The 25,516-nt window shown below is 47.7% G+C and overlaps 1 protein-coding gene across 1 annotated transcript in view; it reads right to left on the minus strand.

Annotated features, from left to right (window-relative positions):
• FLI1 (Fli-1 proto-oncogene, ETS transcription factor) overlaps nucleotides 1-6,347 on the minus strand; it is a 119,096-nt gene extending 112,749 nt beyond the window's left edge. Inside the window, exon 1 of the mRNA XM_084781561.1 lies at nucleotides 5,767-6,347. Coding sequence (XP_084637687.1) covers nucleotides 5,767-5,784 — 18 coding nt within the window. The 5' untranslated portion in view covers nucleotides 5,785-6,347. The remainder of the gene's footprint in view (nucleotides 1-5,766) is intronic.
• Between the last annotated feature and the right edge of the window lie 19,169 nt (nucleotides 6,348-25,516).

The following is a 25,516-nucleotide window of genomic DNA, read 5'->3' on the forward strand; positions in this document are numbered from 1 at the left end:
AAATGGCGCTATGGCATTATAAACTCCATAGGACTGAAGAAAGTGATTGCTAAGGGAGCAAGGACTAAGAAACTACCCTTGTAGCTCTTTTCATTAGTTCTTTCTTTGGGCACTTCGGATTGCTTTTCCCTTGCACAGAGATGTCATGTCACTTGATAAACCCTGTTGACACACACAGATCATTATCTAGTTGAGAGTCCAAGACAGGTCACCAGGTCTGGCTCCGAGCAGCAGTTGAATTTACATGGTCGGTTATCATACAGTGTCCATTTCATACAGAAAACTGTTATTCTGGACATTGCCACATTTCAAAGCTGCTGGACCTAGGGGAGACAGCATGGGGAATGGATGGTGATTTCTCTTATTGCCTCTAGAGAAATGGCCTGAAGTGCTTTACTCAGTGACATGGCAGATATGAAAACAACAGAAAATGAAACAGGGTGTAGTCTCCTGCAGAGAAGAGCACCTGCAGAACTTTGAGATGACTAAAAAAAGGATTATGGGCAGGCACACAGCACATTCCTGTAGGCCCAGCACCCAGTGGGTGAAAGCAGGAGACTCAGAAGTTGATGGCCATCCCTTAAGTACGTGGTGAATCTGAGGCAAGCCAACGATACACAGACTTTTCCCCCAGAAAAGCACAAATATGCTGAGGTAGGGGGATGGCTCAGTGGGTGATGTGCTTGCCACACAAGGTTGAAGACCTGAGTTTGAATGTCCAGAGTTACGTAAAGCCAGACAGAAGTAACACAAATCTCTATTCCCAGGGCTTCTACTGTGAGATGGGAGGTAGAAACAGCAGAGTCTTTAGATCTAGAGCCAGCTAGGCTGCTGCACACAGCAGCTAACAGCAAAGAGACCCTATCTCAAACAAGGTGGAAGGTGAGCACCAATGCTCCAGGTCATCCCGTTATCTCCACGTGCATGCTCTTACACACACACACACACACACACACACACACACACACACACACTGAACAAAAGATAGACAAACTTTTAAATTCAGTCTTTAAAAAATTCATCTTATTCAAAACAAAAATATTCTGTGCCAACATTGTACAGACAAACGCCTAAATGGAATTAAGCTGTAGATTTCCCATTCTAAGTAACGAAAGATGGTCTAATCTAAAATCTTGTATCTCAAGCTTTAAGCTGAATGACTCTTTAGTTTGGGAATATTTTGTGAGATTTAAGGTAAAATAAATGGAAGTTTATGGATGTAACTTTGTCTTTTTTTTTTTTTCTTGGAATTAGACTAATGCTACATTGGGCAGGGGGTGGCAAGAAGGTTTGGTTTCAGCCAAACAATTTTTGAAAATCAATGCCAACTTACTTCTCAACCTCAAACTAAAGAAGACATTGAAAATTTAAAACTTATTTAATAGTGTTGTTACTAAAGACATGCTTGTTTCACTGTTTAGAAAATAGGTCTGTCTTAATACATATGAGAGTGTTTTATTTAAAGAGGCAAAACTTAATTTTCTGCACCTGCTTACCGTCAGTATAATGGCCTGCTGGCTAAATAATGGTATAGTTTGGATAGTTTCTTGGTAATGGAAATTTTGTTTGTGTTGCATAGGATCAAAACAGATTTATTCTGGAAAATAGTTGTATTTTCCAAACCTATCTGAAAAATTGGATATTGTGGTGTGTGTGTGTGTGTGTGTGTGTGTGTGTGTGTGTGTGTCTGTGTGTCTGTGTGTTTGTGTTTGTGTAGAGATTTAATTCAAGATAGGGCAAATATAATATATATTGCCACTAAGTTGCAGAAGTGCTATTAGTTTAAGGTACCAGATATTTCATGATTTGTCTTTTTAAAGCTCTTTTTTTTCAGTATTCTATAATTTTATATGATGTGACAAGTGACATCTTATCTTCAATGTACTTTGATATCTCCTAGGAACCCAGCATCCTCACTCTGTGATCATGAACTTACCATTTATCATGCCAGACCTTGGTTTTCCCATACTTAAAATGAAAATGTCAGGCCAAATATAGTCTCTAAAACTTTAAAGTTGCACACCTATGAGAAGAAAGCTTTTTAGTGGCAACAGTTCACTTGGAAGCCACTTCAGAGAGCAATCATGTGGTCACGGAGACAGACAAAGTGACCATCTAGCTTGCCTGGAGTCCCTGTGAATGTAGGTGACGCTGAGGTGGTGTGCTGGGAGGGTGATGCCAAGCTTGCCCCTATTCTTAGCGTGCTGCTCTCTTGACTGCTACTTTCCCGAGCACCTTCCCACGTTTCTCTGCCCCAAGAGCAGCAGCCTGCCCTCTGTCTGGCCTATGACTCTTCTCTGGTTCACAGATGGCAGCTTTACTCTTTCCTTGACCATCGCCTAGTGGTTGTTTAGAAATGCTATCTCTACTCTCTTCCATTTCTACTTTACTAGTAGTGCTATCCCACCCGGAAGAGCACGACCATAGGTGAGCCCTAATCACCTTAGTGTCTGTGTGCATCCATCACCTTCCCTAAAGACATTCAACTGCTGTTTAGCCTACGTACATGAAATAGAGCCTTAGAACGTGAGAAGTGCATCACAAGTACACACCAACGTCATGAAATATGCATAAGGATAAATTCAGACCTATGTTCAACTTACTGTGAGCAACCAATCTCTACGGGTACTAATGCGAGATGAAGTTCAAGGAATGCGCATCCCCCTAAAGTACAAGATCTTATCTCATCCTCACTGCGGCTTATCTAAAGAAGTTTCTTTAGACCTATTTTACTCATGAGAAAATTGAGACTCAGGAGCTGGGAGCCTTGCTATGACACACACACAGTAGGTAAGTGGTAGAAAGAGGAGGGAGCTACGTTTTCTCCGAGGCCTTCCTCCAGTCCTTCTCTGATTTCTCAATTTCACACGCATGGCTAATGCTTCTCGCTTGGCTCCCAGTCTGCGATGGTGCACTTTACCTTCACACTTCTGCAGATGGCATCAGTCTGATCAAAAGACGCCTGCCTAGAACTAAGATGCAGTTTGAAACCAGGTCATTTCTTCAAGCAACAAGCTGTGTCACGTGCCTCCCAACACTGATAATATCACTGTGGGGAGCGGGGTGGGGTAGGGTGTGTTGTTTAATACAGCAGGTTAGTTCGTCTGTAGCTAAAGAAGGGCAAACAGACTATAAGGCTCCCCATTCAAGTTCTCCCAAGAGACACTCTTGGAAAAGTAGAGAAGATAATTTGGAAGAGGGCAGCACGAGTGGGAACTAACTTATGATCCCAAAGGGTCTCTGAATGCTAAACAAAACAGAGAGCTACTATAAAGAAAGCCGGACGTCCCTGGCATCCTGAGCCATCTACTTGGGCACCGAGACTCACAGGCATTTTCAGCTTTTGTGATTGAGGAAGATGCATGCAGGTGCATACAAATCACATCATAGACTCACTCAAAGCTGATTGTTCCAGGCTGTTTAAATTGGCAACTCACACCCTAAATCTGTGTCTATAGTGACTTCTGACCTCTGTCAACGCAGGGCGGGAGGGCGGTTTAGAATATGAGTGGCTGGAAACACCAGCGTATAGTAAGTCCCATGGGACTGTTCTTAAATGAAGATTATGAAGCTCAAAGATGATTTATAGTTGTGAGTTCATATAGCAAGACCAGGAGTTGGTTGGTCTTCTAATTCAGTACCTTTCAGGATGTACACCAAGTATAGCATTGAACCATTGTGTAAGTGGGTCTAGTATCCCTAAAACCAAAAGGCCACGTGTAAATAGGACCCTGTGGCTTCCACATGGCTAAAATGCTAAGGGCTACACTAACGACTCAATCTCCCTGAACCTTGCTTTTTACAGAGGATAGCTTGAGAAGCGACTGACCCTGGAGTTCAGTCTCCCAGAACAAGCTGTCCTTTGGGTGGCTTTGGACGAGCTTGAGGGCTCCTGTCATTCACACTTTGCCCTCGGTCCCATCCTTGGCATGAAGTGCCAAGTTCCCAGTCTAAGGTTGCTCTCAGTGTCTGCCATGTCCACCCCAGTTGCACAAAGCAGGGCTTAACACATCCTGGGTACACAAGACTACAGCTTCCTCCAGGGCTCAGGGCCTGTGCTTAGAGGGCTGAACACTGCACGCATGTTGCTTCACCTCTTCTCAGAGTGTCCACATCAAGTCTCTGGAGCCCTATTCCCACCCTGCTGGATCAGAGGGGAGTCGTGGGCCCCCCCACTTCCCCCACCCCCAGTAGAAGGTGCTCTGAATGGGGATGTGAAGATCTTAGGAGGAGCATCTGGTTACTGAAGCAGGGGATGTAGGCACTTGCACAGCAACAGGAAGCAGAGAAACAGGGCCCAGTGACCTCCACTCTCAGGTCTCTACAGCACTTCTCTCACCCACCCACTCAAGTCAAGTTTGATAAACCTGTGGCTATTAGATTGTCTTTAAAAAAAAAAACCAGTTACAATCAGATATCTCATCTCTGTTTTCAAGTTCTTTCAGTTGGTGCCTTTACGTAGGTCAGCATATTTCAGAAAGGCAGACTTGGGGTGGGGGAAAGGCAGGGGGGGGGACTCAGAAAATAAAAACACTGTGACCCCACCCAGAAGATCAAAACCTGCTGAATTCTCTAAAGCCAACACCTTAACCTTTTCTCAGTTAAGCCATGGGTAGGATGTTGATTCCTCTGGTTTCTAGGGAATGGCGGCGGTCCTGCCAGTCCCCCACCTCACCAGCTTGATAGTTTTTCCAGACCAACTCCAGCTTGGTGTGCAGCCTTGAAGCTAATAATGTCTGGTCTCATTCATTCTCCTAAGTCCTCTAAGGCTAGTCACGTTAGGGGGTGTCCCTCCTCTTTGCTCCTGGCCCTACTTCCCCATTTCAGAGGGAGCAGTCACCCTTTCTGAAGCATGACAGGGAACCCAGACTCACGGGTCTTCAGGGTTGCACTTTGCAACCTAGACCCAGGCGGACTGGGGGTGGAATCCGCAAGACAGCCCCAGGCCATGGGCTCAGAACCAGCCACCGCAGGCGGGGCGGCTGTGAAGAAGGTTGATTCTTACTGAGAGGACAGCTCCTGGGACCCTTGCTCTGAAGCTGGCGCACACACAGAGTATGAGATCTGAGGTGCAGAGGAGCGGCGGCGGCCGAGTCTGGAGATACCCAACCGGAGGAGCAGCGAGGCGGGCCCGTTAAGCGACGGGCAGCCGGCAGTCTGCGAATCGCCGGGCAGAAAGAGTGCAAGAGGGAAGAGAAACCAGTCTAGCTGACATGTAAACAGGGGCTTCGTTTTGGACCTGCCGGCTCAGCCCAATCCTCAGACGCACTCCCTTGCATCCCTCCCAGCCCGCAGCTAATCCTCTAACTTGCGCCGGGGACCCGGGACCCCCAGCCAGTGGCGAACGCTGCTCCTGTCGGCGCTGCTCTCTCTTGGCCTCTGGCGAGAGAAGGCTGACGGCTAGACGAGTGCTTGGCGCCTGGGCAGGTCGCCTGGGTGCCGGGTTGGAAAGGACCCGGCGATCTCCCGCCCTCGACTCTGGTCCGCCCCGGGGTCCCCAGGTTCAGCTGCTGGGTGTCGCAGCCCGGCGGGCGGCGCAATGGGAGCCTGCCGGACTCCACTGTGGCGCAAGGAGTGAAGGGTAGATCGCTCTGGGCGGGAAGGCTGACCGGCCTCCTCGGAAAGGGGGGACTCGCCTCCCAGAGGAGTCAGCGCGAAGCCGGGGCGCGGAAGGAAGGGAGATCGGCCACGTCTTCCGGGACCCCGCCGCCCAGCCCTCCCACCGCCCGGTCGGCCCTCGCCAGCGCCCACTGTCCCGCTGCTTACCTTAATAGTCCCGTCCATTTGTCCAAGTCTGCAGGCGAGCCCCCCAATATTCCACACATTGACCCGGTTACAGCCTGACCTCGCAGCCCCTTCAGATTAGCCCGGCACGGCCTCTGTGGCGCCCTGGGCCCTCTCTGAGTGCCCCCTGCGAGCGCCCTGCCCTCGCTCCCCTGTGCACGTTTGTTGTTGTAGCGGACGCGAAAAAGAGACAGTTAACCGGATGAAACTTTTTTTCAGCTAATTTTGGGAAGTGACTTCACTTTGCGATCGGGGAGGAAGTCCTATCTCTCTCTCTCTCTCTCTCTCTCTCTCTCTCTCTCTCTCTCTCTCTCTCTCTCTCTCTCTCTCTCTCTCCTCTGTCTTCTCTGCTCTCTCTTGTCTTCCCTCCCCCACACACCCCTCTTCCTCTCCTTGCCTAGCCCTGCTTTTCGCATCACTCGCTATATAAATATACGCGAGATGCCCAGATACATTCATGCACTGCGCTCACAGGATACTTGCTCCTGGGAGATAAGAGCTGGCCAGGAACAATGACGGGGTCCACGCCCAGTGTCCGCGCCCTGATTCCTGTAGTCTGCAACTCCCCCATCACCCCCCCCCAAATCCAAAGCCAAATGCCTCTGGCCTCTTTCCTTTCCCTTGGGCCTTTGGCCGAAGGTGGCCCTCCTGACTCATTCACTTTCCGTTTCTTCCCACAGATACATTCATTAATGCTTTTTCCAGCCGGAGTCAAACTTTTTGGGGATGGGAGGAAGAAGGCGGGAGAGTTTGCTAGGACAGGGGATAACCTGGCGGAGACTACCAGAGGAGATTCGGATGTAGTTCAAGGCAAATCGACTATTTTTAAAAGGAAGGAAAGAAGGAAGGAAGGAAGGAAGGAAGGAAGGAAAGAAGGAAGGAAGAGAGAAGGAAGGAAGGAAGCACCCGAAAGGACTTTTCGCACCCTAGCTCTGGACTCCGGAGGGACTCAACCCGGATTCTGGGTCCCGCGGACCTGAGCTGTCAAGAGTGTGACAACACATCAAGCATTGTTAGGAAAGAGGCTCCCGTGCGTTGGCGCGCCTCGACTCAGGCCCCCCCATCCTCCTAAGGAGGCGGACCAGCTGCATCCTAGGCCACTTATCCATGCTTTCTTGGCTTAAAGCCTCTCATTTATCTGGAACCAACGGCCCAAGACTCAGTCCTGCCCTTCAATACCATCGCAGCCACCAAGGAACTGACTTTGGGGCTAGTGTGCCCTCCACACTACTAAGCAGGACCCGGGAGCGCGGCTTGCCACGGCTCAGCACAGACCCAACATTCCTGGATGAGACCTGTCGCTCCGAGGGTCTAAGCTAGGTAGGGGCTGTCATCCCCACCCAGCGGCATTACTCGCTTTGCCCCCCCTGGCTCTTTGTAAGATCTCTTGCCTTCCCAGCTGACCCGGGAGCGCTCGAGTTAAGGCGGCCTCTGGGGGTACCGGCGCTCGCGGCCTGACTCCCATCTCCCCGACTTCCAAAACAGGTTACCTTATCCACGCTCTTCAGACCACGCTGTGGACTTTCTCACTTTTATTTTATGAGTCCTCCCGGGAAAAGAGGGGGGAAAAATCCAGAGCAGATCCGAATAAATTGGAAAGAAAAAAAAAGCAAAAGGGTGTCCACGGCGGCAAAACGGTGACTTATTAATTCTTTATTTCTTCAGGAGCAATTGCGCTCTCTCGCCTCCCTCCCTCCCCCTCCCCCCTATCCAAATTAGTCTCATCAATTCAGCTCCAATTTGGGGTTCGAATACAGACACGGGTCTGAACGTGACCAGACCTGGAGTGGCGGTGCAGCCTGCCAGCAATTGAGACTCGGTTTACTGTGGGGGGTGGGGTGAGGGCCGAGCCCACTCCCCCTCCTCCTGTCTGCTTCTCAATCCAGGGGTCTGCTCCGGGGCTCCCCTGGGACCGCCACATCTGGTTACCGCTAGCGGGGTCAGTCCCCGTCCCCCCCCCTTTGCCTGGGGCCACCAGTTCTGGAGTTCAATTAAAAGAAATCAGGCTTAACCCTTTCCTGTCCGCGGCCAGGCTGCCCGCCCTCTTGCTCTTCCCGTCAGCGTTTCCACATGCTTTCCAGAGAGGAAAGAGGTTAAAGGGAAAGGAAGAATGAATTACATCCTTTCAAACCCCAAATTGTTTCCTTTTCAGCCCAGACTCTACAGACATTCAAACAACAACGTAGCGTAGCGTTCAGGAGGGTGCACCCAAGCCACACTATGCTTCTTTCTGTTTACTTTTCCATTCAGAGGTTCCCCCTTTCAGGCACTGGACAGTCACAGAGACTACTAATAGCCACCCCACATGTAGTCACTAACCCCCACCCCGTTAATAAGCACCAACTAGCAGACCATCACCAGGTTTTTCTTTTCAACTTCTGTGGATCTGGCCAGTGACAGTCATCTTCACTGTGCCGAGGAGCAGTCCTTGGAATAAGTCCCTAACTTCTGAGCCCAATTCCTTCTCTCACCCAGGTGTTGTTTAACAAGAATCCAGGTCAAAACGGAAGACTTGAACTCCCATCTCAGCTAGGGAACTAAAGAATACTTTTTGTCTCTACCTGCAAAACTGAGTTAGTAAACTGCAAAACTAAAGCAATTTCATAGTTTGGGGGGTGGTTAGTACAGGCACCCCCTTGCATAGACAGACATAGGCACTATTGCGGGGTGGTTTTTGTTTGTTTGTTTGTTTGTGGTTTTGTTTTTTTTTTTGCTGTTTACCACCAACCCTTCCATAGGAACCTACTGTGTATTCACAGGGGTCTCAGCCCCCCAATTTTGAGCAGATCTGGCATAGAATGTCTGATTCCTTCCATCCTACGGTGCTGGGCTGGTGGGCAAGTTCGCCCACTTATGTAACTGGGGGTATGGAACTGCTCTATCCTCCTGGCTCTCTTTTAAATCCCAAAGGGGGGAAAGCCCTAACCAAACACAACAGTAAACAAGTCTGCCCTGTTTAATGTGGTCACCACCAGACATCTGGAAAGACGGTTTGATCCTGGCAGCTCACATTGTTTTCATGAGCAGCCAAAGAGAATATTTTGAATGTTTGCATTGAGACAAATTGATAGAGAGCCTGCGGTGAGGCCTGCTGCAAATGAAAACTGTCTTGTGCTAGGAGAGGGCAGTCCCTCCCGTCTCTCACTTCTCACTCCCCTTCCCTTTCCTCCCCCTCTCCTCCCCCTCTTTTTCTGGCTTTCTCAAAAGGGCTCTCCTCTTCCCTGCCTACCAGCCTAGCTCAGGACCGGCAACCCCTGCCCACACAGCGGTGTACGCCCTCTTTCCTGGCGCTCTGGCGGGCTTCACTCTTTCCCAGACTGGGCAGGGCTGGGGGCTAAGAGCTGGTGCTGGTACCACTGCTGCTGTTCCACCAGCCCATTCCTGACTTTCAGGTCAGGGGACGCTCATAGCCAAAAAAAAAAAAAAAAAAAAAAGCTAGGCTAAACATTTTTAAAGCCAACTGGAAAAAAAAATAATCCAACAACAAAACATCTTGGCGTGCATTTCTAAGTTGTATATTCGCACACGTGGGAGAATATTTAGGAAGCATTTGAATTTGGAGAATTTTCATTAAGACATTGACGAGACCACTTGCTTTGCACCACCATATACACTTGACAATTTCAAAGATGCGGAAGTCCTGCTTCCCCAGGGAGGGGAACGGCCAACAAAACGTGTCTTGGCTAGCTCAATGTCAACCCTTTTGACCGGGTCAAGACTTTCCAGACACAAGCTTCTCTCGGGCTCCTTTGGTCCCAGCCTGGGACGGGAGTTGGGGGGACAGGACAATTGGAGCTCGGTTCCTGGGGTGCCTCTGGACCCACTGATAGCTGGGTCGCTGACAGCTGGGTCGCTTGAAGCTCCTAAAGATGCCAGGTCCGGCAAAAAGTCTTGGCTGAGCCTCTCTTGAGTTCTCTTCTCCGATCTAGTTCAGAGGGTATCTAGCTGGCAAAGCAGAGGGGGGGCGGGCAGTGGAGGGGGAAGGGGGTGGGCAGGCGATCGCCAAAACTCCAGACTGCACAACTGCAGCTTCAAGTGTCTGGCCTCTCGCTCGAGGCCATAATTAATTTGAGATTTATTTTTATTGGAGAACTCGAGTCTCGTCTGACCTTAGCCAAACAAGGCAGCTTGAACCGCCCCTGGATGCGCTTGAATGCTGGGGAATATTTCTGCAGGAAGGCTCTGCAGGAGCGCCTGCTTTGAATTTGTTTCTCAGACTTCATCCACTCACAGATTGAAGGAAGATTTAGAGCCTCTGCTCGCCCTGCCCGCACCCCACGCTCGTTCTTGCCTTAGCACCGACCCGGTTCAAAACGCTACGTGGGAGGCCCCAGCGCCTGCAGAGCCTTGGGGGGTGGGGGGACAGGCCAGGAGGGTCTTGGAGACCCGAGCCCCAGGCAATTGGAAGCTGAACCCCCCAGACCACTCGGCGTCTTCGAGGAAAGCTCAAGGGAGTCGGAGGTTGACCAGAGAGCTCAGGCTGACAGGAGGTGGAGACCAGCCGGGTGTCGCGACCCTCATCCAGTGGTGGCGCCGTGATGGGGACTTTGGAGGTTGCGGGTGGGTTCAGCTTCTGGAATCTCAGCCAATTCGACCTCCCAGTAGCCCCATACAATATCCACTCCAAATACGGACCACTGTCCTTGAAGCGGGGCTTCAGGACCTGCGAGGTACTCAAGGGCAGAGTAGAGACCCAGCAGCCTCCCTTTGTCTGAGTGGGGGGCGGGGGTAGGGTGGGGTGACGGCGGCGGGGAGGGGCGGGGGTCTCCCCTGGGAAGCAGCCAGGACAGATTCTTCAGGCTGGCAGACTGGAGAGCAGAAGGAAACAGCAAAGAGCAAAAAAAGAGGAGAACCCTGTCAGGCTCGTGCTTGTGCATCAGGTCTCAAGGAAGTACCCCATCCCTAGATGGAATAAGTTCTTCCAGTATTGTGCTATTACTGGGACGAGTTATCCCACTGGGTCTCTGGGCTTCTTCATCCACCTCTAAACCCAGATGCCGTGTGTGAAAGTTCAGGCTGGCCAACGGCACTCCCCTGGATTCTAAACTTGTCTGAGCCAGTGTTCCACTCTGCAGCATGGCCTCAGACTAAGAAGCATCTAGCACTTGGGAGGCAGAGGAGGCCAGCCTGGTCTACAAAGCCAGTCCAGGATAGTCAAGGCTACACAGAGAAACCCTGTCTTGAAAAACCAAAAACAAAAAACAAAAAAAACAAAAAACAAAAACAACAACAACAACAAAACAAAACAAAAAACAAAAACAAAAACAAAAAAACCACCACCAACAACAAAACAAAAAACAAAAACAAAACAAAAAGAGCAAAAAACAAAAACAAAACAAAAAGAGCAAAAAACAAAAACAAAACAAAAAACAAATACACACACAAAACAAACAAACAAACCATCTCAAAAGGGTATATTGAACATGAATGTTAGAACTTGGCTTGGCAGTTCCTACACTGTCCTCAATGTCTGTGTCTTGAACAAACTCTGTCACATTAATCTCTAAGTGCAGAACAGATCGCCTTTGGGTCATTATTATAGTATAGTACAAAAGCAATGCTTAGAACAGGGCCTGGCACAGGGGAGGCTGCCGTCAATATCACCATATCTAAGACTGCATATAGGGGTGGATCTTAAAGAGTCTCCTAGATTCCTCTCTCTTTTTCTCTAGTTCCTTCAGTTCCCACCCTGACCTAACGTGCTCTGGTGCTCTGCATAGGACCACGGCTGAGTTCTCAGTCTGTAGTAAGCAGCATCCAGGAGCTGCATGGAGAGTGCCCCTTGTCCCTTAGGGCAGGGCTCAGCTCCTGGTTCCTGGGGCCAGGTCACCTGGGCTCCCTGTGTTTGTCAACAACCCTGAGCCAGTGCAGACAGGGAACAGCAGGGGGTGGGGGTCTTGGCAGTTTGTGCCCCTCTGGCAAATGGTTGGTGAAGGAACCCTGCAGAACAGACCAAAGATTGTCCCTGCCACACAGACCTTTCGCCATCATCAATGCACTCCTTTGTGCAACAATACAAACTTTGTGGCTGCTGAAAAATCCATTCCCCCCTCCCCTTGAAAAGAGCTCCTGCCGCAAGTGGCTCCAGTGGCAACCCACAGCTCTCACAGGGCCCCTTTGCCCACCCCAGGCTGGTTTGCAGCTCTGCTCTGGACCATCTTGCTTTCTCCATGACCCTTACTTAATGCTAGGTCAGAGCCTGGGTTTTCCCTTGCCCTGTGGAGGGTTATTATCTCTGAGATTCTGGGTCCTGGTGTGTGAGCTGGAAAGAGGCTGCAGCCCAGGATGAAGGCCAGTTAGGACACTGGGTATACAGCTGGAAGAACCCCTTGGCTTGGCTTCTACTCTGGGAGAGGTTGGGTTAGGAGCTGCGCCTCTGTGAAACTGAAGACCAAAGCCCTGCCTGCCTCAGTCTGATCTCGTAGGTCACAGAGGCAGCTTTGGGGAGTCATCCGTCCATCCGTCCATCCATCCATCCATCCATCCATCCATCCATCCATCCATCTCTGCAAGGGCCAAGTATGACATAGTTTTACTCCAGTTTCTCCCCCATCCCTCCCATCCTCCCGGACCCTTCCTGAAGTGGACGCCTCTGCTTCAGACTGCAGGTAGGGAGAGAGAAGATGCTTTCCACTGCCAACAAGTTCTCGACCAGTCGAACACACATAATTAGTGCCCCTTGGATCTAAGAAATCTATACCGCGGATGTTCTGGCAGGTCAGCCCTTGCCCAGTCTTCTCTTTTTCAAAAGCAGGAAAGTGCTGACTCTGGGTGTTAGGCACTTGGGGTGGTATTACAGGATGAAGGAAGGAGCCCAGCCCTAAAGGAGGCATCTTTGCAACCTTACCTCCTGTGAGTCTTTCCTCCTCCACTGGGGTGCAGAGTGAGGCCCAGTCTCTACTCTGGGCAGGGCCTCTCAGTGTACACTCTCTGCCCCACCCAGCAGAGGATTTTCACTAAACATGTAACCCAGATGTCCCAGTCTGGGTTTGTTTACGTTCTTGGGAACAGTTGTGGAAAGGGGGAAACAACCCCTTCGATGAGCTGTGAAATATAGCAATCTGAGCTTTTGATGGATGGGCGGGTTTAGGTGGGTTTGAAGGAAGAGCAGGGCCACCCAGTGAAAGAAATAATTGTGCCCATGACTTTGCACATAGCCACCCACACATCCATGCACGAGCACGTGCAATATACAGATGCGCCATTCACTCATATGCAAACATGTGTACATCCTTAAAGCAGGGTGCCCATTGTGTGCCAGGTGCACAGTGAGCCACACAGGTTTGAGTCTACCTGCACACCCTTCAGTATGCCCACCCAGTCTCCCCAAAGTGAGATCCTGGTGACAGTATAGTCAAGGGCTTCCCTCCCATGCACTTTTTCTTTTCTTTTTTTTTTTTTAAATTTCTGGATAAAGGAGGACCAGATAAAGGGCCTGAAGTAGAGGTGGGGGAGCAAGGTGTGAGGATTATTACCTGTTTAAGGATGCTGTCTTGTCTTACCTTGACGTAAGAGGACGTGTCAGGGACTGTCTGAAACATCTTGAGCTCAAGAGGAAGGCTCCTCCAGGCTCCCGAAGCAACCTAAATAGGAGAGATTTGAGTCACTCAAAAGCAAAGCAAAGGTGAGGACACGGTGATCCAAATAGAGACGGCAGTGGCTATGGAGAGCTCCTATCTGTCAGGTCCTTTGAGGAGGTGAAAGGTCACCTCTGCCCACAGAACTTCAGGCCAGGAGACTTCCAGGACTGAACCAGCAATTTCTCCCTTCTAAATACACACCAGATGCTGCAGCCTTCTCAAGGGCGTGAGTGGCTTCACGCCCGGGGCAAGGGGAACACTCCTTTCAAGCTGACCATCTCTAGAGGGCAGATCATAAGAGAATAACCAGAGACCCTGGGGCAGAGATCTTCTTGGCTGTCCCACCTGCCCACCACTGAGCCAGGCTGGTGGCAGGCACTCTTCCCACCAGCTATGGATGTTTTAGGGCGGAAGACTGAGGGTCTGAGGTCTGTGAAGTTTCCTTTCAGAGGACCTAAGATCTCCCTCCTTCGAAAGAAAGCAGCTCTGAAGCAGAGCTCAGGATAATGAACAGAGGGCATGCATGTTGAGCAGCAGTTTATTAGGTCAGACTAGTTGGGCTGGAGAAGCCAAGCCACCTAGGGTGTCAGGTGCCCGAGCAGGTCTGTCCTCTGCTTTGGTTAAAGGCTGGAGTCAGCCTCCTTCTCCCTCCTTTTCTTCCTTCCTTTTCCTGCAGCTTCTCCAGAGGCCAATGTGTTTCTGATAAAGCACTTTTCTCCCTACTAACAAACTCCAGCTTTTTTGACTCCTGAAGTCATAACACAAGCACTCCCTAGTTCAGTGACTAGGTATGGGGGTTCTCTTGCATGTGGGTGTGGGTTTCTTTTGCCAATTCAGACCACAGCAGCACCTTTTTAAAAAATTACTCTTTCCATTTTCTCTGAAAACCAGTTCAGAGAGGGAGAAAATAAATGAACAGAAGGAAGAAACAGCCTAGAGAGCCCCACGTTTTCTAATCACAGCCAGGGCACCAGTGCAGGAGGAGAGAGTGACAGAGAGAGAGAAAAAGGGGGGCGGGAATCAGGCACTGCCTGCTGAGGGGCAGAAGCCCCAGTAAATGCCAGGGGACACTCACCTTAAAGGACACACTTGCCAACTAAGCCTGGAGCTTCAGGATGTCCTGGCTGTGGATGCGATGGTATTTTATGACCCAGCTCCTGAAACGTTGACAACGAGGAATTAAAGCTAGTGGTCACCTGCAGTTAAAATTTGCTTCTTTGCCCAAAGCTCAGACTGCAGCTTCAGCCTAGGCACATCCTGAGCCTATCCTGGAGCTACCAGAGTTTGAGCTGAGCAGCTTTCCCTAGCTGGCCAGCTCTGCGTGCCGCGTCCCCACTACCTCTTCCTCTGGCTTTCCCCCTCTTGTAATTTGATTTCCGTTTTCTTATCAATATTTCAACTGTTGTCCTATGAAGTGTTCTAAAAAGACAGCCACTCATCTGCTCCCAGCTGACTTTCCAGAAACCTCCCCCATGTTACCAGGAAATCTCTAGGAATAATTAGAAACCACACAGCATCACACAGAGCTAGCCACTTCTGGGGAAGTTTGAATGTAGTGAGTGCTGTGTAAATAATGGCTTTCCAGACTTAGCTTTCTAGCAGTCCTCACTCACCCCTATCCAGGCTCCTGTTTTCTACTTGCCCCTTATCTGATACCCTCAGGAATACACTTTCTGACTAGAGCTTTTTTTTTTTTTTTAGAATTTGGTAGAATACAGCCACCACAAAGATACTTCTATGCCTGAGTTTTGATTTTTTTTTTTTTTTTTAGGAGCTCAGGCATTGAAAAGCACTCACTAGTAAGGTGTTTTGGCCTCGATTTCTGTTTTGTTGGGACTTAAGAATGCTACTCATTTCTTCTCTTCCCCTTGTAGAAGGACCTTGGATAAGGCTCAGGTTTCAGAGACCATGGTCTGATCAGAGGCCGCCTTCCCCTGCCCCCGACCCCCACCAGACCGGGTCTCCCCAAGGCTGCCTAACAATGCTGTCCAGTTGCCTCTGGATAATGGGGTGGGCAGATTTCACACCTTTGCCCTTTCCTTGAAGAGTCTCTGGGGGGAACTGATCACCAGGCCTGCTTGAATAGCCCATGGGGACCAGAGTAGTGAGTCTTAGATTTTAATTTAGCTGTCTGGGCAGAGGCAGAGGTGACAGAGAGTAGAGATGGAAGCGTATTGTGTCAATCTGTAAAAACAGCAACCGGCCTCACACACTTTTGTTTGTCCACTTCTCCTCCTTCCCCCTGGAGTGCAGAGATTCCTGGACCCTTTGACAAAACTAGTTTAGAATCATTCTCCTCCACTCCCTGCTTTCCTGAACCAGGTCTGGAAATTTCTATCCAAAAGGCAACAGGCAGGAGAAAGCATACTTATCTGCCTAGATCTGTCCACGTGGGGGGGCTCTGCTGAAGACTGGAGGGAGTTATTCATTATTTCCTTTTCAACAATATCCCGATTTTCTCTCCTGTCCCTGCCCCCAAAGCGCCACATATTGAAACATTTTGCTCCTTAATAAGAGCAGACCCAAGAGCTAGAAGGTGAAAGGCCAGCCTGGGACTGTGGCTGGAACTGCCAGGGATCCTTGCCCACAGCCACGTTGCCCCCTCCCTGCACATTCCTGACCATAGCTTAGGAAAACAAGGCTGCTGAGGAAGCGAGGGGGCTAAGGGACCAGAGCCACAGGCCCCTGGAATTCTGCTCTTAGGATTCTCAGGGAGATGTCTTTTCCCTCCAAGAGACAACACATATGATTTCAAACAATGGTCAATACAAATCACTGTGTGTGTGTATAGCCTGTATTTTAAAGATAAGCTTTCTTTGGGAAAGTAGAGAGGTCTGAAGGGCTTCAGCTGTGCTAGAGGAAGGGAGGGGGTGGCACTAAACAAATTGTTTAGGGCCTGCCTCACCATCCCTGGTCTGTGCTTCCCTCACTCTGTCCTTCTATTTATTTATCTAGGTTTTGCAGGATTGATAGTAGGGATCTGACCTAGGCCTAGGCAAGTGCTCTACTACAGAGCTACCTCATAGGCCCTCTTTTCACTTTTGATTTTGACAAAGGGTCTCATTAGATTGTTCAGGCCAGCCTTGAACTTGGGGTCTTCCAGTCTAAGCCTCCCAAGATCAAAGGCTTGTGTTACCAGGCCCCGCCTTTTTTTTTTCTAAAGGGAGACTTCTAAGAGACCATTTAGTTACTTCCCTCTAGTCTAGTGGGTCTCAGCCTTCCTATCGCAGTTACTTTAACACAGCTCCTCAAGTTGTCATGACCCCAGCCATAAAAGTATTTTCATTTTTATTCCATAACTGTATTTTATACAGTTATGAATCACAATGTAAATATCCAATATGCAGGGTATCTGGGTTGTGCCCCCTGTGAAAGGGTCATGTGACCCCCCTCCCCCAGGGATCGCAACCCATAGGCTGAGAATCACTGCTCTTCTTTTTTTCTGTTTTCACAGTCCTGAGACCATATTCAGTTGAAGAAATATCTCTCAGATATTTTTCTCCTCATCATCTCGTGAGCCCCCTGAAGATAGGCACAGAGCTAATTGCGTTTGAAGATGAATACCCAGTGTCCACACAAATGCCAACAGGTACAGAAAAAAGTGACAATTACCTTTAACCAGTTCTCCTTCTCCTTGCCAGTCAGGAGAGAGAAGAATGGAAAACAGCACAGACCATCACAATTATGCTGAGAGCAAAGTTTTCCCTAAGTGGTTCTCCTCCCTTGCAGGGAGCGTGCCTGGCATCGCTGTTCACTGCAGTGGTTCCATTTCCATGCTGGTTGGAGGTGCTACCTGTTCCAGACTCTGTAACAAAGCCTTGATGTTTTGTGACTAACTTCCTGTTCTTCTTGTGATTTGCCTTAATGGGTATTCATTCTCAGGGACAGCAAGAAAAAAAAATGTGGTCTAAGAAAACATATGAGCAGATAATGAAACATGCATTATAGAACCCCTTTCAGATGGCTTTCAGATATAAACATGCACCCCAAGCCACGATGTGTGTGTGTGTGTGTGTGTGTACCTGTACACAAATATATAGTAGCTGCCAGAGGCGAGAGCAGGTAGGGAGGGTGGACAGGAAGATCTCACTAAAGACAGCCTGTACTTCCAGGGCTTTCCAAAAGAAAGGTGTATAGAGTTCTCACTGGACAGGTGGCTTTTTACCAAGCTGCTTCCCTGGCCTGGAGATTTTTGGTCGTTTTGGGGTTTTTGTTTTGTTTTGTTTTCCAGACAGGGTTTCTCTGTGTAGCCTTAGCTGGACTCACTTTGTAGACCAGGCTGGCCTCAAACTCACAGAGATCCTCCTGCCTCTGCCTCCCCTAGGGCTGGGAGATTACAGGTGTGTGCCACCGTGCCCTGCTGAGATTTTCTACCCAGAGTCTAGAAAGCAACACTGCACTGACGTGGAGGGGAGGAGAGCAAGGGACAACTGAAGACTGGCAGTTAGGGGAAAGGAGAAGAAATCTGGGTGGTACAGGGTGGTTCGTCCAGTAGTTCTGTGGTTCTGAGCAAGACAGTTAGGACTCGGATTCCTTATCTGGCAAGTGGCACTGATGCACGTAGATGGTGGAGGGTGGCGAAGTCAATGTTCTAAGGTTTTAGGAGCTTGTCATTCCAGCCTTCATTCTTCTCCTAATCCTGATGATCTTGACTGAGTTGTGTCACTTCAAAATTTATATGCTGATGCTTGGGGACACTAGCCTTAGAGGAATCTGGAATGTGAAGGTCTTTAGCAATCAGGACTTTTATAGAGGTCACACAGTAAAAAAAAAAAAAAAAAAAGAATAATGTCATACAGGTGGGCTCTAGTCCAGCATGGTAAGGGTCTTTATAAGAAGAGCAGACTAGGGCCCAGAGAAGACTGAATCCAGAGGAAACACTGTGACCCTGCAGAAGGAAGATGCCATCTTTTAGCCTAGGAGACAAACAGACATCCCAGGCCCTTGATCTTGGGTCCCTGCTGTCCAGCAGGGTGTGCAAATGCATTTCTGTTGCTTAATCAACCCACCGTACCATTTTTCATGGTGAATCTAACAAAGATTAATGCATCTTCCATGATTTGGCTTCTCCAAGCAAGTCAAAGGGACGTGACAAGGTTGAGCATTGTTTACCCTTTCTGGGACCTACTGCCACTTTATTGTATATTGACATGGTTTTTGTTTAATTGCTTGCTACCTTTGTTCTATCTTTGGGGTCCTTTCTACCCAAAATAAAACCCAAGGCCACGTTAGTTTCTGCCTCTTTCCCAGGTATTTTTTTTTTCTTCTAACCTTTCTCTTATAATGATGGGGAAACAGGGAAGTCACTTGTTTTCCTTTGAACACAGAATTTCAGATTTCAAAAGGTACCCAGCAAGGAGGCACCCTCCTTATCTCCCATTCTCCGAGGTCTCTTGTGCTGCTTGGCAGACTGAAAGTGTAGATTGAATTTCTGAATGTTTCGGGGACAGAGACGAGATGAGTCCAGGAAATAGAGGCAGTGACCAAAGCGAAGCCCAGTGAAAGAGGGGTTGACAAGTGCCTCTTTGCATCACACTGCATCACACGTGTGACCTGGCTGGACCTTTGATTACCATCACATAGAGCCTGCCCAACCCTGACCCCGGTGTGAGTGTGCTGCCACATATTCTCAGTGGACAAATGGGTCTTGGGAGGGGTCATAGTATGTACACAATTAGTGAGCTGATAGGGCAAAGGGTCCGTATGTGAACCGGTGCAGCTGAGCGGAGCAGATTCCCTCTCAGCCTATGAAGGAGACATGGGCAGAGTTTGCCAAGATGGACAGTGAAGAGTTAGAGTTACTGGAGAGGGTGTATTGAGGCAAAGAAGCTCTCTCAGACCAAAGATTTCCTCAACTGCATCTTCAGTCCTTCTTTTCCGTCAGCAAGTTTTTCTTCTAAAGCTCATAACTTTATAGATACCAATTACTTTATAATTCATTCTGTTAGCTAATTCACAATACCTGTTCTAGCTTAAAATTTCATAACTCTATATCTAATCTGCAGTATTTTTCAGGACCCTGGGATGTGTTTTGTATACATGCCCTCCTCTGTATAAAATTGTGGAAATAATCTTTTTCAAAAATCCCAGTATGATTCCAGAAAACTCTGCCTTTCCTGACTGAATGGAGCAGTTGGTTCATTCGTTCATGTATGTATGTGTGGGGAGGGAGGGGCATCAGTGGTAAGTTCCTGAGCAATGTTGCCTTGTTATCTCACAGAGGATAAAGGATTGCAAAGTCTATGTTATCTTTGCTCCATCAGCCTGGCCTTACTCAAGCCTGAAAGGGAAGAAAGAGAACAGAATTAAAAGAAAGCACTAGGTTCAGGACCTTTTGTAGGGAAGGGTCACTATTACTAAGAGGTCATCAGCAACTTTGAAGGGTTCAAAGCTGAGTGACATAGGAGTGAGAGAGCTGGTCCACCCATTGTAGCTCTGATGTAGATGACTGCACTCATGGAGATGCAAACAGTGTCCCAAACCTTTGCGGCACATGCCACAGAACCACAGAACACAGCCGCTGTAGCCACTCACAACAGAGGGCAGAGCTGTCCGAATACAGATGCTGTGTTATTTGTCCCTGTCCTTCATTCTTGAGTTTAACTGGGCCGGGGGGGGGGGGGAGGGGGGAGAGAAAGAAAAAGGAAAACAACCCGACTCCAACTATATTTAACCTGGAAATCTCTTGGGTTGGTAGGAGTGGGGAGTCCATTGGACGAGAGAAAGATATACAAAATATCCCTGATACACCCTGATACAAATGTCTGAGGTTATCTTTCAGAGAGCCATTAGGCCAAATGCTTCCATATTCCAGAAGGAGAAGATGACATGCAAATAGTTTCCTAAACAAACATTGGTCTGTTGTGTCATCGGTATTACTTTGGTGACCCTCAACTTTAAGAGACAGGGGTGCGCGGGTGGGGTGGGGTGAGAGCAGTGGGTCCCAGGCAGAGCATTGTCTCTCAATATTCCCTCATTGTGTGTCACAGCTGCACACAAAACAATGCGTTCCACTAAACACAATAAACACTGGGGCTCACAGCCTTGAGAGTCCCTCTGAGGGAAGCTGGCTCCCCTAGATAAGAGATCAAGCGTGGAAGGCATGCTTTCATTTTTCTTAGTGCAGGTTTTTAATCAGATTTTGTGAACTATGTGTCTCTTAAATTTGGGGGGGGGGAGGGGAGGGGGGAAACATACGTTCTCATCCAAATTCTGTTTTGTTTTTTGTTTTTTTAAAAATATTAGTCTTGGGGGTTACACACTTGTTTCAAAATGGTGGGAACTTGGGAAAGAAAAAAAAGTGGGAGAGGGGTTGGGTTTCTCTCTCTCACGCTTGCAAACGACTTCTCAGGGAGATGATCTTTGACAGTTGGTTATACCTTACCAAGAGTGTCTAGAAAGACAGAGTGACTGTAGACTGGATCTTGAAATGATGGGCTCCTTGACTGTGGAAGCCCCACCCCCATCATCGCTTATTCTCTCCCCCCAAACTCCTGCCTAAGAGCAAGCTGGCTCTGTGACTGTCAGCGCATGGTGCTTGATTTTAAGTAGAGCCAGATCAACATGGCCTCTATTAACTCAGCCAGTCATCTCCACCAGCTAGCTGTCTTCTTCCTTAGAGGGCCACATCCTGTTTTATCTAAAGGGCCCTAACAACAAAACATCAGAACCAAGGGGGGGAGTGAAAACCACACAGGCTGGCACAGACCCTAGGACTCAAGGGTGGTTCGAGCTGCAAGCTTGGGGAACCTGACACCCCACTCTGTTTTTACTTGCCCCTACGCCTAGCTGATTCCAGTGTGCAGTTGGGGAGGAGGGCCACGTCCACTCAATTTGCTATGGAAGGGATATGCAGGGTGAAAACCTGGCAGTTGTTTGGAGGGGTTTGGGTTCTCCAGTGGACTGGCAAGGGTGGATGCCATCATCCACAGGTTTCAGTTGGGCACTCCTTTCAAGTTGGAACCAAACTGAAATTTGGCTTGTATTTCTAGAAGAGAAATGAGCCCTGGCTGTGGGGCCCAGAAGCCAGCCATATGATAAGCACTTGCAATCTTGAGTGCTTATCTCCGCCTGTATCTGGCGTTCTTGCATTTATAAAGTAAATCGGGAAATCTCACCGCAACAGGCTTTCCTGTGGAGGCTGGCATTTCCTGCCCTCCCCAGTAGGGACAGGAATGGAGGGAACACAGGGCTGAAGCTCAGGCCTTTTCACTTCAGCTCCCTTGTAACTGCTTAACTGCTGCAGGAAAAGTGGAAGCCGCTGAGTCCCACAATGCGCTGGGGTGGATCTGTGCAGGCAGACTTATTCACACAGCATCCTTACACACAAAATAAGAAGAAACATCATAACTATTTCTTTTAACACACACACACACACACACACACACACACACACACACACACACACACACACCCCTCACATGCACATTTAGCATCTGTGCAGATGTATGTATTTGTTACTTGGAGAAAATGGTTAATATTCATCAATGAAACTGATCTGATGTTGAAAAACTGCTATTAAATTGTTTAATGTTAAATTACATTTGAACACAATAGGGAAACAACATAAAATCCATGATTAAACTTTTTCTTTTCCGAGACAGGGTGTCATTATGTAGCCCCCGGCTGTCCTGGACCTCACTATATAGACCAGACTGGCCTCAAAACTCAGAGAGATCCACCGGTCTCTGCCACCTAAGTACTGGGATTAAAGACGTGTGCCACGACACCTGGCATGGTTAAACACTTAATTTTTAAAATAATAAATGTTGCTTTTGTTTAGGGAATGGCCCCTCCGCACCCTTCACATTGATCTTAGGGTAACTTTGGCTCCAGTGTCACTGCATTTACTATTTGGAAGAGCACTGTAACAAAAGACACAGACTTCACTGTTGTCAGGTATGAGTGCGGACAGAGTGCCCTTATTCTCTGGCCATAACTCTTCACTGGCAGCACCTGACAGAAACGCGTGCCCAATTTCCAGATGATCAGGGCGCCAAACATAAATTGCTTCTTTGTTTTGCGAGGAATTTACACATGTATTTCACTACTAGACATGGTGGCCACAGTCACCATTTTTAGCTTGGTGAACCCTGAGTGTCCCAAGGGAAACCTACAGCTGAGCATCAGGAGGGAGTTTCTAGAAGCTGGACAGCAGCGAAGAGCTCACTGGGCCTGTTTAATTTCAGCTCCCCTGTTTCCGGGGTTGGGTTGCTGTTGACGCCTATGCCAGAGCTGGCCTGTGCGGTTCTGGCATCCCAGTGTTTTCTGTGAAGGGTGGTAGTGGAGATTTCACTCACTGTTTTTCATTAAGTCCGGCTAGCTTTTCATGCTTACGGCTTCCAGTATGAATAAATGAACCAATAAAGCATTTAGTGTCACCCTCCGTTTCCCTTCCTTACATCTCGGGAAGAACAGCTGCACAGACAGGACGGAAAGGGTCACACACCCAGCCTCCCTTCTTTTGTGTCACACAGACTTGGCACAGTGCTCAGGCCTAGCCTTGCTCCAAGGCTAGCCACTAAAGTGTAGACTATGGCTTGGTTTTCCTTCTTCACTCCACCACGGTCCTGAATCTTGCCTGCAGTGCCTAGCTGTATTTAGTCACCAGGGTCTGTGAATCCCTCAGTATGTCATTTATTGTGTTTATGACTTTGATATTTTGGAGCAAGTGGGGGAAGCATGCTGAAAAATAACACCCTACAGGTGTTTGGCTTTGTCTGAAGTTCATTTTATGCAATTTGGAAAGGCACCACTGAGGTGAAGTGCCTTTTGTCACATTAAGTCAGGAGTGGAAGACACCGATCTGTCCTAATACTGTTGGTAGCGTTTGAGTGGCTATCACAGTACAAAGGATAGTCACCTGACACAGGAGAGCAGTTTATGTAGCTCATGGTCTGGGAAGCTCCACTCTGTGGTCATGCAGTCCTGGCCTTGGGCCTCTGGTAAAGGTTCTTGACAGTAGCAGTGAGAGATGGGGACACCCGAACTGCTCACATCACGAACTAGGAAGCAGGGAGAGACAAGCCTGAGAAAGCGACCTCTCCTTCAAGGAGTCATCCTTCTATTGATCAGAGGGCCTCACAGAATTTTCTGGCTCTTAAGGACCACAGCATCTTCTGGCTGTAGCACTCCCGGGGCCACACCTTTTACACATTAGCCTCTGGGGACTGCTGTCTATGTGTATCCCAACCTTAGCAGCAACGCAACTCTCGATTTTTGGTCAAAATTCTCCTGGCCAAGATACTTTATTATAAGCTTACTATTTTTTTTTTTTTTTGACAAGAGTTTGAAAGGAGATACTTGGAAATTGGCAAATACTTTTGTGGTGAGACAAATGCCTGTTTCTTCTTACTTTTTCTTTGGCTCATTGAGTTTAGCATTTGTTGGTGGATTTCACATTGAGAGATAATTACTACGGTGTTTTAAGGGTAATTTCACTCATTTGCTCTACAGTTGTTCCTTGGGACACTTTGGTATGGAAGAGTTGCTCTGTACGAGGCATGGTGGTGTACACTGTAATCCCAGCACTTGGTCTGTAAAGGCAGTGGGATTAAAGTTCCAGGCCAGCCTGGGACCCTCTATCAAAACCAAAACCACAGAGAACATTTTCTTGTTTTCTTCTTTACATACTTGTTCAATTATCTGTTCGTATTTGCATAGATTTACATGACATAAAACATTAAGGTTTTTGTTTTGTTTTTTTGTTGTTGTTTCTTTTCTGTCTTTTTTTTTTTTGACTTTATCCATTAATGTCACCACTTATGTTGTTCCTCATCCTGTCACTAATGGTTGATATTGATATTTAGCATGATATGAATGGCTCAATCCTGAGACTATACATTATGATTATATGTTTTCTCTGGACTATTAAGAGATTAAAAGTACTAGGTCTCCAAAGTGAGGCAACCCTACTATGGGGCATATGGCTATATATTAATTTCTGTCTATATTTTAACTTTATTTCTTCTCCTTTTCTTTCTTTTCTTTTTAGTGTGGGACTCTTGCAGCCCAAGCTTGCCTCAAACTCATTCTACCAACTGAACTATGTCCCCAGCACTAAATTCCCTTTGAAAAATAAAGATCTCTAGAAATGTAATTACATATTAAATGTTCAAAATGGAATTAACTAGTGGAGTTATCAAGGTTGATTATTATTATTGTTATTATTATTATTATTATTATTATTATTATTATTATTATTATTATTATTATATGATATAGTGAGTGTTATTAACCTAACATCACAAAAAAGTACAGACAGGCAGGGTGCTTTGGTGGCTGAGGTCCAGCTTTGGTCAAACAATTCTAGGTTTGTGGGACATCTCTGCTATGCACTCCTGCAGGACTCTGCCCTAGCTGCTTATCTGACATTCCCAAGCCTCCATTCTCCTGTTACAAAAATAAGAATTGGTAACAGCTACTATCTCTAAGGATTATAGCAAAGATCAAATTATGTTATATATAGAACCTTGAAACACATTGCCTGGGGTTCTACTTTTAGTATTAGCCGTATTAATAAACATTTACCTTAAATGTCCCCAGGGTACAATTCACTTAATTAATGAAATGTGGCTGCAGCAAACTGCAAAGCATTTGGTTTTAGCCACATTTGCCAGTGTGTATCACCCAAAAAAAATTATTTAAAAAATCTTGAATTATTTCATCAAAATCAGCACCTCCACCCCACCCCCACCCCGACACACAAAGAGTGGGTTCATAAATTTCCATTTACAAGAAAAACCGAATGTGTGAGTGATTGATTGCTGACTCACTTTCACACAGAGTTAGGCAGCATGATAAGGTAGTCATGCCCTGGGGCTGTGTGTTAATGCAAGAAAATTTTTGGTTCATGGATACAAGCACTCAATTGTGAGAGGGGCAAGAATTGTGTTAGCCCTTCAGAATTCATCTTGTCCATCTGATAAACCATCCTCTTACTCATTTAAAAATGAGTATTAATATAGTGTCGCCTTCTTCATGACTTTTGCATGATAAGCATTGTCTTTTCTATTGGCTCCAAATATTCATATTTTGGCTATAGAAGATCTCTGGCATGTTTGAAGTTGGAAAAAGGTGTCATCACCACTGGGGACATAGGACTGTCTACTTTGAGGCCCGTCTGTGAGAGCCGATGGAATCTGAGGAGAAAG

This window comes from Acomys minous, assembly GCF_964271855.1.
Source record: "Acomys minous genome assembly, chromosome: 5".
In the NCBI taxonomy this organism is placed as follows: domain Eukaryota; kingdom Metazoa; phylum Chordata; class Mammalia; order Rodentia; family Muridae; genus Acomys; species Acomys minous.